The 13,197-nt window shown below is 32.9% G+C and overlaps 1 protein-coding gene across 1 annotated transcript in view; it reads left to right on the plus strand.

Annotated features, from left to right (window-relative positions):
• Positions 1-10,988: 10,988 nt before the first annotated feature.
• Mttp (microsomal triglyceride transfer protein) overlaps positions 10,989-13,197 on the plus strand; it is a 49,885-nt gene continuing 47,676 nt past the window's right edge. Inside the window, exon 1 of the mRNA XM_026398111.2 lies at positions 10,989-11,109. Coding sequence (XP_026253896.1) covers positions 11,049-11,109 — 61 coding nt within the window. The 5' untranslated portion in view covers positions 10,989-11,048. The remainder of the gene's footprint in view (positions 11,110-13,197) is intronic.

Below are 13,197 nucleotides of genomic sequence, written 5' to 3' on the forward strand. Positions count from 1 at the left end.
GCATCTTTTTTCAGCTGCCTCCATATCGGGGCAAAGAGTAGCTGAGGGAGGATTAGTAATTGGATATGTAGCCCTTCACATGTAGGTCATTAAATTCAGGCTGGCACAGTGATGTGCCAGATCTTTCAACAGCTGTTCAGTTGCCTCTCTGGGATCTGTTTTATAAATAATTACACATTTTTTTAAAGGTAATACCTGGCATCCTTAGATAATTAAAACAAAGTTTTGTAAGTCATTAAAAAGTCCTCATGTTTTAATAATGGAGTAAATTAATTTTTACTTGACCATTTAATTTGTAGTCTTATGGTCCAAATTTAAAGGCCCTAGAATAATCCAAAGTAAGTACCAAAAAAGTATGAGCAAAAAAGAAAACAAAATTGAATTTAACCAAAGATTGTATCATAAAAAGTTTAAGGTGGAATCGTTGGACATGAAACAATTCTCATTGATTTGTAAAATTCATGTTTATTTGATGTATTTGTCTAGTTCCATGCTTTTTTCTTAGTTCTGGTGGTAAATAGCTAAATCATTATGTCCTTAAGTAATTCCTAGTCTAGTAGAAGAGCCAGAAGTAAATAAACAACGTAAAATATGCAATGTATTAGAGATATCTGTAGAGGGAAAAGAGCAACTAAATGTTTATTGAGACAAAGAACATAGTTTCAAAGATTGAATGATTTTGCTCCATCTTGTAAAGTAAGTAGGAGTTTTCCAGACATCAGGAAGGGAAAGGAATTTAATATACAGACACCAGTAAAAGAAAGACTTAAGTGGGTCACAGTTTTACACATGACTAAAAGCTGTGCATAGAGGGAAGAAGAAAGAAGAAAAATAACCCTAAGGATTTTTCTAATTTGGACAGCTGTAGAAATGTAATTCCGTTAACTGTGTCATTAAGGGAACACTGGAAGAAAATTAGGTTTTAGAAAAAATAGGCTGGTTTTGAATATGTGAATTCTGGTGAGTCTGTAGGACATCTAAATAGAAACATTTAAAAATCAACAGCACATGTTTATAGTTTAAGCCAATATAAGAAGTTGTCCATGATTTACCAAGTCTATCAGGACTGGAAGGTAAGAAATGAAAGGTGTCACAAGCCTGAGAGTGCACTGCCTCTTTAATCAGGATACAAGTTCCATTTTGTAATGTAGGCATTATGACACTGGGCTTCAGGTTTTTTAAGATCAGTCAGATATCTGCATTTGTACGTGAAACTTGGTTGTAAGCTTTGGCAACTATTTTGTATGTTTTTAAAATACTGATCAACTATTATAGAAAATGATCAGGAGTTTTCTAAAGAAATTAAAAGTAGAACTTCCACACAATCCAGAAATCCCTTTTCTGTATGGATATCCAGAGGAAATGAAATCACTGCCTCATGCAGGTATCTATACTTCCATGTTTATTGCAGCATTATGCACAATAGCCAAGATATGGAAACAACTTAAGTGTCAATTGATGAATGGATAAAGAAACTGCTAAAGATATACAATGGAGTATTTATTCAGCCCTAAAAAATTATGAGATCTTGTCATTTGCAGCAAGATGGATGAGACTGGAGGACATGATCCTAATAAGCCAGCTGCAAAAATATTGTACTATTTCTCTTATAAGTTTTTTTAAAATTCAAATACATGGATTAAAGCAATAGTTAACAGGAGTGATTGGGAGGTTGGGGGAGGAGAAAATGGGAAGACAATAGGTCAGAAAACAAAGTAACAGATATAAGGTGAATAGGTCTAGAGAGCTGATTTACAATGACTACTGGGTCATAAAATTATTCTGCATATGGGAATTATACTGAATAAGTGGATTTAGGCTGATTTTGTCACAGACACAACAATAAAAAGGGTAACTATGGGAGATGATGGGTATGTTAATTTGCCTAACTGGGAATGTTTTTAACTGTCTATATGTATTCCATAACATATGTTGTATACTTTAAATATATACAATAAAATTTATGTAAAACTAGAAAAAAAGCATCTGCGAAGTTAACTACAAATCAATAAATAAATACAGAATAGTCTAAAGAAATCATATCTGTGGATCCCATTTAAACAATGGACAGCCAATGTATTAAATCGGACTGCAAATTGTAGAATAAGAAGGAGCTAAAATCAGAATTTTAGCACATGATAATATGGTAGTAAATGCAATTATGAGCTCCTCCATTATGTTTGGCCACATTGAGCAATCATTCCAAATTCTATTATCGTAAACCTACTTCTGATTTTTAAGTCTGAGAGTACTCTTCAACTGGTTGAGAATGGGGAGGTGGAGGAATAGAATGACACTTGCAAGTACTTAATTTCACATGAAGAAAACCAAAAAGGAACCAATTTTAAACATGACTTAAAAGGCATCTATAAGGAACTATCAGCTTCTTATGTAAACTTCCTTCTATCTTCATTTTGATTGACTTCAAAAATCAAGTTTGAAATGTATTTTAAAGTACCTCATCTTCTCAAATAGTACATAAATATTGAAGAGTAGGAAGATGACTAGAGAGACAGTGTAATATGAGAACTTCCTGAATATCCTCATAAAAGCAAGTAAAGCATCTAGAATAGCTAAAACTAACTAAATAAATAACAAAAACATTATTAGGCAATAGTCATAACTAGGTTAAAAAAGCATTCTTAATAAATTTCGAAATATCGCCTTCTGTGTAGAAGGAAATAGGGGAACACAACAAAGAACCTGAAAGCTTTGAGAATGGGAAGCTCCCAAAATGCCAAATATTTGCTAAAAAGCAAAGGAGACCAACATGGGATCAGCTGCAAAATGGGCAGGGAGTCTGGTCAACAAAAAGTTTAGGTCAATTGTAAAGGAATGAACAGAAAGTTCTAAAGTTACCACATAATGTGAAGTCTAGAAACTCCAGCAAATAGGAACTACATTCTTGGACAAAGTCCAACATCAAGGAGAAACTGCTAGAAGTAAAATCCTAACTGAATAGGATGAGGACAATAGAGGGCAAAGTAATAATGTGGGCCCACCCAAAAGTCAGACAGGAGAAAGGGTTCAAAAATTGAGGTTAACATATGTCATAAAATACCAGAAAAAGAATCTGTAGGGGCTGCCGCTGTGGCCCAGTGGTAGAGTGTTTGCCTTGCATTGGTGAGGCACTGGGTTCAATCCTTAGCACCACATAAAAATAAATAAATAAAGATATTGTGTCCATTTACAACTAAAATAATATTTTGAAAGAATCTGTAGAATGATAAAGCTATAAAACTCTTCTATACACCTTTCCTTCTTAAAATTACAAAATAAGATGTAGTTAAAAATAAGTCACAGAAAAGGATTCTGATTGAATTCTATTCAAAGTTGCTATAGTTAAATAAAGGTGGAGGGAACGATGAAGCAGAAAAAAAAAAGATGAAAACTATAACCCAATATTCCTAGAAAATTTTCAAAAATGTTAAATGATAGAAAATATGAAAGAACAAAAGACAATAACTCAAAATTACTCAAGAAAATATTTTATTAAAGAGGACAATAGAACTCAAAAAAGAATAAGAAATATTAAAAGTACACATATATATTCAACATTGTATTGAAAATCCTACCCAGTGCAATAGGATAAGGCAATAAAAAGAAAAAATAAATAAAACTGTTTGCAGATGATAATATTCTCTATGTCAAAAAAATCCTACCAAACCCTTATTAAACAAATAAGCAATTATAGCAAACTCATGGGATACAAAGTTAAGATACAAAAGTCAATTGCTTTCCTATATATCATTAATACACAATTGGAACTTGGAAAGTAACTAGATTATCATTATATATATATATATATATATATATATATATATATATATATATATATATATATCAGATTTATATATTGATATAAATCTGTTGTGGTTTGGATCTGGAACATCCTTTCGAGACTCATGTGTTGAAGGCTTGGTCTGCAATGCAGCAATGTTCACAGGTGGGGCTTTGGGAAATAACTGGATTATGAGAGCTTTACCTTCATCAGTGGATTAATCCATTGAGGGATTTGCAACTGATGGTGCTATTGGGAAGTGGATACTAGTTGGAGGAAGTTGGTCACTGAGGGCATGACCCAGAATGGTATTTCTTGTCCCCAGTCCTGATCTCTGCTTACCAGCTGTCATGGACTGAGCAGCTTTCCTCTACCATAATTATGGCCATGGCCCAAAGTGATAGAGTAAATGGAGCAAGATGACCATGGACCGAAACCTCTGAAACCATGAGTCAAAATAAATCCTCCTTTAAGTCTTTCCACCCTCAGGTATTAATGACAGCAACAAAAAACCTGTTTAATATAAAATCTGACAAAGATCGTATAGAATATATATGAGGAAAGCTACAAAACTCCAAAGAAAGAAATCAAATGATATCTAAATTAAGAGATATTATGTGTTTGTGGACTGGAAACTCAATATTCTTTAAAGCATAGCTACACCAAGAACACACCTAGTACCCGATCTTGGTTTCTAATGACATTCTTCAATGGAAGGAACCAGAAATTCCTGAAGAAACAACTGATTCTTGGATCAGGGTAAAAATACACAAAATGAAAAGAAGAATAGGAATACTAAAAAAAAATCAAATCAATAAACAAACACATGGATATGAGATATGGTCAAAGGAGCCAAAATGAAAGAATTCCTGATGGCTAAAAATGAAATAATTGTAGCAACAAATCAAAAGAGATAGTATTGGGTTATATCCCCAGGTATAAAATAAATATCCATGAATTCATGCAAATATAAATGAATGGGAAAGAGAAGACACATATCTTTTACAGAAGCTTTCCATATAATATTTATATCCATTTCCCCTCTTAAAGAGGAGAAATAAAACTTTCCACCCTTAAATGTGGTATACACATGGCCTTTCCTTCTGAAAATCACATAGAGTATGGAAAAAGAAGATGCAAAAGAAAACCTTTGCGTGGGGAGACCTGATAATCCTGCTCAGCCAGGTGATCCAGGTCACCATAAATAGTAATAAATCATGTTGATAATATCTTCTTAACATAGGATGTGGTGGTGAATATGAAACTTTACCTCCATAGCTTCCAGTTCCAAAAAAACTTATAACCCTTGTCAAATCGCAAGAAAAATATCCCAGAGTTCTATTGCATGAGCATCTTAGAAAATACTGATAAGTGTTCTCAAAGTCTTCACAGCCAAGAAAAGCCTGAGGTGACTTGACAGCTAAATGTAATGTAGTATCCTGGATGCAATCTTGGAATAGGTTAAAAAAAAATCTAATTAGAAAATAGTGGTAACCTAAGTAAAAAGGATTTGAATTAATAATAATGAATCAATATTGGTTTATTAACCTATCACATTAATTTAAAGATATTAACAATAGGAATAACAGGGTAGAGACCATATGGAAAATCTTTGTCCCAACCTAGCAATTTTTCTGTAAATCTAAAATTTCTAGAAGCAATAAAACATATTTTAAAGTAACATAAGATAGAATGTGAGATACTATAAATAAAGACAGAAGAGAAAATATAAACATAAATCACATGTCCATCTCTCAAAAATAAAAAAGTTTTTAGTCACTATTCTTCTAATTCTTTTTCTATACTCATATAAATGTACCTATGATTGAATAAGGCATGATCTCAAATGACATCTGTATCTGCTATTTAGCAGTCTACTCTCCAAGTATGTAAAAATGTATAAACATAATTGTACAGTATTATTTTAAATGGCTACATGTTGAATTGATGTTTCATAATTTAACTACTTCTTGTCATCAAACAAATATAATAGTATCCAAAATTTCACTATGCCACAAAATGTGACATAATTATTCTTGCATATTTTTAAGTTGAGTTCAACCCCACCCCACAAGACATTTTTATTAGTTTCAAGAATCTATGGGTTTTCCCACATTATTTACCACTTTCTTTGTTCTTTCTTGAATCTCAGATTCCAGATGGGAACACTTTTTTTTCTGATTGAAGTGGATTCTCTTAAAGATAAATTATGGAGGTATGGTTGCACATTCTCTGGAAATACCTTTACTTCAACTTTATGTTTAAGAGATGTATTTACAGAACATACAATACTATGATGATGATTGCTGATAATTGTCAATCGGTAATCACTTTCTCAGCACATTCAAAATATTATAATGTCTTCTAGTTTTCATTGTTACTGTTAATAAATTAGCAGTTTTATGATTCTCTTCTTCCTTTAAGGTAATCTGTCTTCTCTATCTGGTTCCTTTAAATATCTTCCCTTTCTGTTTGGTATTCTGTGCTTTCATTATGATGTGTCTACATGTGGGTTTCTTTTTAATGATCTTACTTGAGGTCTATTGAGCCTCTTGCATCTTTAGATTAGTGTCTGTGGTGGGCAGAAGAAAATGGCTCCCCTGGGATGTCTATGTCTTAATTCCCAGAACCTGTGAATATCCATGATCAGACTCCATATGAAATTATGGGTCCTAATCAGCTGACCAAGATAGATTTTCCTGGGTAATCCAGGTGGGCTCAATATCATCAAAAGTGTTTGTAAAGTAGAATAGGAAGACTACAGAGGTGGTCAGAGTGGTAAGGACTTTACCCTTCTTTTGCTGGTTTTGAAGAGGAGAAAAAGGGCCACGAGCCAGGGAGTGCAGGTGGCTTCTAAAAATTGTAAAGGAGAAGAAAACAGATTCTCCCCCAAAGTCTCAAGAAAAGGGATGCACCCTGCCAACACCTGGACTGCAGCCCTCTGAGACCCTTATTAGACTGCTGACTTCCGGGACTTCAAGACAATAAATATATAGCTTTAAGTAAGTAATTTTATAGTAATTTGTTAGGCAACTACAGAGAACTACCATAGTGCTTTTCAATAGTTCTGGGAAATTCTTCAAATAGTCTCATGAAATATTATTTTCACCCTATTCATACTCTCTCTATATTATGTATTTCCTGACCTCTTTTTAATACTTTGAATCTCTTTATTTTGATGTTACTCAAAAATAATTCGCTTCTATTTCAACTTCAATTAAACTCATATTTTATACATACATATTCATAATTAAGCCATAAGCATAATTATATTATATTATGTGCAATTTTTAAAGAAAATCACATTTATTTTTTTCCCTAGGCTCTGAAATTTTGGTGTTTAAGAATTCCAATGAAATTATTTTGATCAAAATTTAAATTTTATTCTCTTTACAGTAGTCTACCAAAAGTGCTTCTATCAATTTTCTCCTTTTAAGTGCTAGCAAATCAATTTTGAGTGGCCAAAGATAATTGTTAAGGTAGAGTCCTCTTAGGCTGACTAACTTGATGCATAAGGATTTTGTGATTGTTGTCAAATATGTGTGGATATGTATGTGTATGATGGGGTCAAGTTTGCTTAATAATTCTATCTTGAAACAAATGACTATATTCTTTGAAGTTTTAATTATAAATATCTCCTACCTAAGTCTAAATTTGACTTTTAAGGTAAGGTGTTTAATGAGTATTTTCTCAAAGACAGCTCTTGAACAACACCTATTACAATAGTGTATTTATTCTTCCATGATTTTACCTTGGTATAAATTAGGTCATCATATTATAAGAAAATTGTTAATCTAACAAAAAATGTTTTTCAGGATTCTTTCAAAATGCTAAGTCCATTATCAAACTGAAAATATTACTAGACTAAACCATTATGATCTTTTAGGAAAATATCCTCCTAAAATTTTGTTTTTAACAATGTCATGTTTGTAAGACAAAGCAAAGTATTCTGATGATGACTCTCTTATATAGTGATCCTACACCCTGACTTACTATATCAGTATCTAGTGGGGTAATACACTTCCTTTCAACCTTTAGTGGGTAAAGTTCATATATCTTCTAATCTGCAAATGTAAGTTAACCCCTGTTAATAACCTATGAAACTCTATAGAAACACAACTGCACTTTGGAATTAGTCGTCCTTCTTTATTTCATAATGTTCTTATTTATCAAGGCAAAGTGGTAGTACAGCAAATATTTCATTGTCACGTTCTACCAAAGGAATTTCACAGTAATAGCACTGTTTTAAAATGTATTTTATGATTTCTCCTGACTAGTACAAATCAGTTTTTCCCCTGTATTGTCAGCCTGGGTCATCTAACCACAAAAATCAAGTGCTCCATGAGCTTCCATAGACAATTGTGATGGACTTACTAAAACGACAGTTCCTAATAATAATAATTTCATGGCATGCATAAGAAATTAATTTTTTCTACTTCCCACCTTTAATGGTTTTAAATAAAGAAGAGTATTGGATCTAAGTTTTAAGGTTTGTTTTCTTATATTCCTTAAAATGCTTTACTAAATTAATCTGAGTCTAGTTTTTCTGATATGTAAGATGATTATTATGAGATATATTATAAAAAATTATAAATCACTTAACATAGTGTATCGTATATAGTTATTGTTCCACAGATAGCAACTCTTGTGATTTTTATGCTGTTATGTACATCTGCCTTGCCTCACATGCCATGTAAAATAGCCAGTGTGTTTTAGGAAGTACCTCCAACACATATTGTAGAGCTTTTGCTCTGCTTGATCAACAGAGCAACAGAAGAGGATGCTTCTTTGGTCCAGAGTTCATTCAATATGAAAAGGATTTGAGATTCTTATTTCATCTTGGTGAAGCAATCACAGGAATTCTTTTCTCAAATGTCTGTGTAAAAAGAAAAGTTTATTCGCAAAATATAAAAGGGTGATGTTATTTTAACCAATAGAAGTGGGCTTATTTGAATATCCTATGTTGAAACAATTCTAGTACGATGACAGGCACTTTCTAGTGGAAATCAAATGCTCAAATGGAACAGCAGTTATTTTATTAGGCAATAGTGATATGCCTTTTATTGGTTGGACTCTGATAAACTCCTGACAACAGACAGTACTTTACCCGAAGAGACACGTATCATGAAACATAGTCTAACAACGAACTTTAAAAGTCTATTTCACTATGAGTCTCAAATGAAAATACAAAAGACAATTCTTATAGAATCAAATAAGAAGGAAACTAGTTCTTAAATAAATGTGGAAGTAAAACTTAAGTGACTATAATGGTTTCATATCCCGATGGAAATTGTGGGAACATTTAGAAATCTGTTCAAATGGAAAGCAAAGAGCACTTTCACATTATCTGGTGTTGGTAATCCCTTCTGTTCATAATACTTTTATTTTCTCAACAAAGTTATTTTTTCTAAGAATGAAGGGAAGGGTGAGGGGATGGAAATAGGAAAGACAATAGAATGAATTGGACATAACTTTCCTATGTTCACATATGAATACACAACCAGTGAAACTCTACTCCATGTACAACCACAAGAATGGGGTCCTGATTAGAATTAGTTATACTCCATGTATGTATAACATGTCAAAAAACATTCTACTGTCATGAATATCTAAAAAGGACAAATTTAAAAAAAAAAAAAGAAGCAAGTTTGATAGTCTCTACTTTAAGGACCTTACAGGGGCAAAAAAATGTGGCCTTTTCTGTTAAATCCCAGGATAACTTAGTATTTAGAGCTTTAAAGAGATATTCTTAATCAAACAACTTATTTTTTTGTTTTATTTTATATAAAACTGATAATAGCATATAAATTTCTACTCTTTATAGATGATAACACAAAGAATTTTCATTTTTTATTCCTTATATGAAAATATACTTTAGAGATTTCTAAATTTTGTATTTATTTTGTGGCCCCATTAAGTCTGCTATCTTTTCCCTAGTTGTCTGAAAGATTAAAACACAAGGTTTTGGGGCTGGGGATGTGGCTCAAGCGGTAGCGTGCTCACCTGGCATGCATGAGGCCCAGGTTCCATCCTCAGCACCACATACAAACAAAGATGTTGTGTCTGCCGAGAACTAAAAAATAAATATTTAAAAAAAATTCTCTCTCTTTCTCTCTCTCTCTCTCTCTCTTACAAAAAAATAAAATGTAAGGTTTTGAAAGGAATCAGGGTATATTTAAGAATCCATTTTATATTGAAACATGGCCATAAGTATTTTCAAGTACACTGAGATGACACTTCACCAGGAACCCTCCCCTTCTTCCATGCCACTTCTATTTAGTAGGTTTTGTTCATGTCAGTTCTTTCTCATGGGAGATTTCAAGGACAAAGGTTGATTCAGCTAGCATGGCCTTAGCGATACCAGAATATGTGCTTTAATTCTAGAGAAATTTCCTAATTAATATTCTGTAGCAAAATGGCTGAGAACTATGATTTGCTCTCTGAATCTTTTCCTAGAAATGAAATTCAGAAAGCGAATCAATCAGTCTGGGAACTCATAGAAGTATGCCCCCCTTAGATACAAATAGAGGTGTATCATGACCTACTCATTGGCCTACTAGCCCATTAATGATGGACAACACCGATTTGCCCCAACCCGCTATAGTTTCACATACAAGGAGAATCATCTCTGTTTTAGGAATGAAAGTTCTGTTTTAATGTTATTTTAAAGTAATTGGCAGTGGCACATCTTAGTCTAAATGTAAATTCTAATATTCAGGATGGTTTTTAATAATGGCATACAAATAATACAAAAACTTTCAAAATTGACCATAGAAGACATTAAAATTCAGTTAGGTTTATCTGGGACTGAGAACTCTTGCCACCCTCCCACATAGAGTGGTGAAATGTGAATATAGGCAGTTAATATTATAGACATGATGATGACTATGTATTGGGCAGAAAAATATCACCACCTTTTTCTTGGAATATCTCTCAGTACTTCTGTGTTTGTAGGAAGGTAGACTGGCCTGGTTTAGCTCTCAAATTATAAACTTTCTAGATTTTCCATAGGGAGTAAAAATAAATAAATAAATAAAAAGAGCAAGAGGCTAAAAACTACAGCCCACCTACGTTTAATCATTAATAATGAGCCCTTTGGTGAACCTAGGTCTGATTTTGGAGTTTGGAATCTGACCTTTCCCCAAAGATAAACATTATTGTCACAGGTTCTGAGGAGAGTCACTCCCTTGCTGCCTGCCATCTGAAGAGTCCACTTCTCAGTGACTCCTTGCTCAGGACTGGATGCAGTAGAGGGTAGCTGGTCAATATGATTCTTCTTGCTGTGCTTTTTCTTTGCTTCATTTCCTCATATTCAGCTTCTGTTAAAGGTAAGTTTGTGTTGTCTTTTGCTAAACTTTGATTTTGGTCTTTGGGGAGAAAGTGTGTGTGTGTGTGTAGTGAATGAGTTCCTAACTAAACTATCTTTAAAGCTGTGTGATTTTGGAATGTTCGTGAAAGCAAGACTAGGTTGATATGAAAACTAAATTCAACTTTCTGCCTCCATTTTCCTTTTCATTTTAGTCTTTCTTACCAGTGGGTTTCTAGCTTCAGTTTCTCATTCCGGGTCTATTTTTAAAAGAGGGGGAAAAGAAGCTAGCTATTGTTACTCATGGCTGTTGGTAAAGCTGAATGCAACTCCCTTCATTTGAATTGTAAAACAGGATTTAAAAAACCTCCAGTACTTAAATTTCCTTCTAGTTGCTTAGCAATGTGACATCAAGAAGAATTAGATCCAATGAAAAAGGCATTTGATTTGCCAAAGAATTATGAATGAAATGGTAATGCATGTGTTTAACCCATTACCATTCAAAAGTGCTAGAATAATCACAGTTGGTGAATTAAGAAAATAAAACTACATGATATGAGTTTAAGAAATAAGACTTATCTTTGGAAAAATAGTGTAGTGAGTTAGTTTTTATTTTAAGATGAAATTGATTAAGTTACAAATTGATATCCCCAGAAAAAGCAAGAGGAAAAAAATCCATATTTTATGAGAAATGGTTTCAAAGGGCTGTATAAAATGTACTAATATGGAAACTTATTTTAAATCAGATAGATTATAAACTCCTTGACTTTCTGAATGTTGCTCTGTATAAAATTGTCACTTTTTAGAGACTTAAGAAGACACACTGTTAAAACACGTCCATCTAGCAAACCACTTAACATGGACCCACTTTGTAAAACTACTTACTCTAAGAAATTGATACAAAACAACTCTTTGGTAAACTTTTAATATCTGTTTGGGATAATGTGGCTTTTGATTATAAAGCAAAATCTGTATCAAGATTTTTTTATGCAGGAAATTTCCAGAGAAAATGGCAAATTTTGTCATTGGAACAATGAGAAGAGGACTGAATGTCAACTATTTCACCTAAACAAATTATAGATAATTAAAGATAATACAGTTTTACCAGTTTCTAAACTGTATTTAAAGATAGTCCTTACTTGATTGAAAAAAAATTAATGAGAAAAAATAGCGATTTGTAAATAATATCTGAGAATTATTAGAGAGCATACTATTTTACTGCCAAACTCTAGAATATTTGAAGTATGAATAATACAAATACCATAATATCAAACCTAATATCATGATAGTTTTGAGAAAAATAATGGTGGACATCTCTAATTTCTATTCTTAAACACATATACATGCATAGACACATATACACCCAACAGCACACAGGGAAATTGTAGTTTAGAACATGACAGATAGTTTGCTGTGTACAAGCTCAGTGGCAAATCCAGATTTTAGAACCTGAAGCTTAAGCAATTTAGAGTCCACCTTTGAGAAAAGATTACAAAACTATCTTGTTTTTTCAAGGGATACTAAAAAAGATAAGGAATGTGTACACATCACTAGGGTCCCCTTCCAAAGTCCTGGAAGGAGCCTTTAAGCTTAACTGGTTGCTAAATGCATATTGCTTATTCCAAATATCACAAATAAAAAGGACTAGTTATTTCTACTTGCATGGAATGACCTTCAGTATTATAGTACCATGATTTCATTATAGATTCTTTGCTTTCATAATGATTTACATCTAAACAGCAAGCTATCTCAAAATTAAGCCATTCTAAATGTTGGAATCCCGTGCATCACCTCAAAACTCATCTCTGCTTTAAATTACCAATACAACTATTTAGTAATTTCTAAACTCTGAGTGGATGTTGAGGGCAGATGGCACAGGAAGAGAATGGAGGAGAGGGCTGGGATTAAAATATTAGTAGAAGAGAGAGTCTATGTGATTTATTGAGTCTGAACTTTCTTAAAGACTCAAATTTTCCCTACATTTTAGGGAAAGAGGTACTGGGATCAAACTCAGGGGCACTCTACCAGTGACCTATGTCCCCAACCCTTATTATTTTTTTATTTTGAGACAGGATCTGGCTAAATTGCATAAGGTCTCAGTAAATTGCTG

This window comes from Urocitellus parryii, chromosome 10, assembly GCF_045843805.1.
Source record: "Urocitellus parryii isolate mUroPar1 chromosome 10, mUroPar1.hap1, whole genome shotgun sequence".
Taxonomy (NCBI): Eukaryota; Metazoa; Chordata; class Mammalia; order Rodentia; family Sciuridae; genus Urocitellus; species Urocitellus parryii.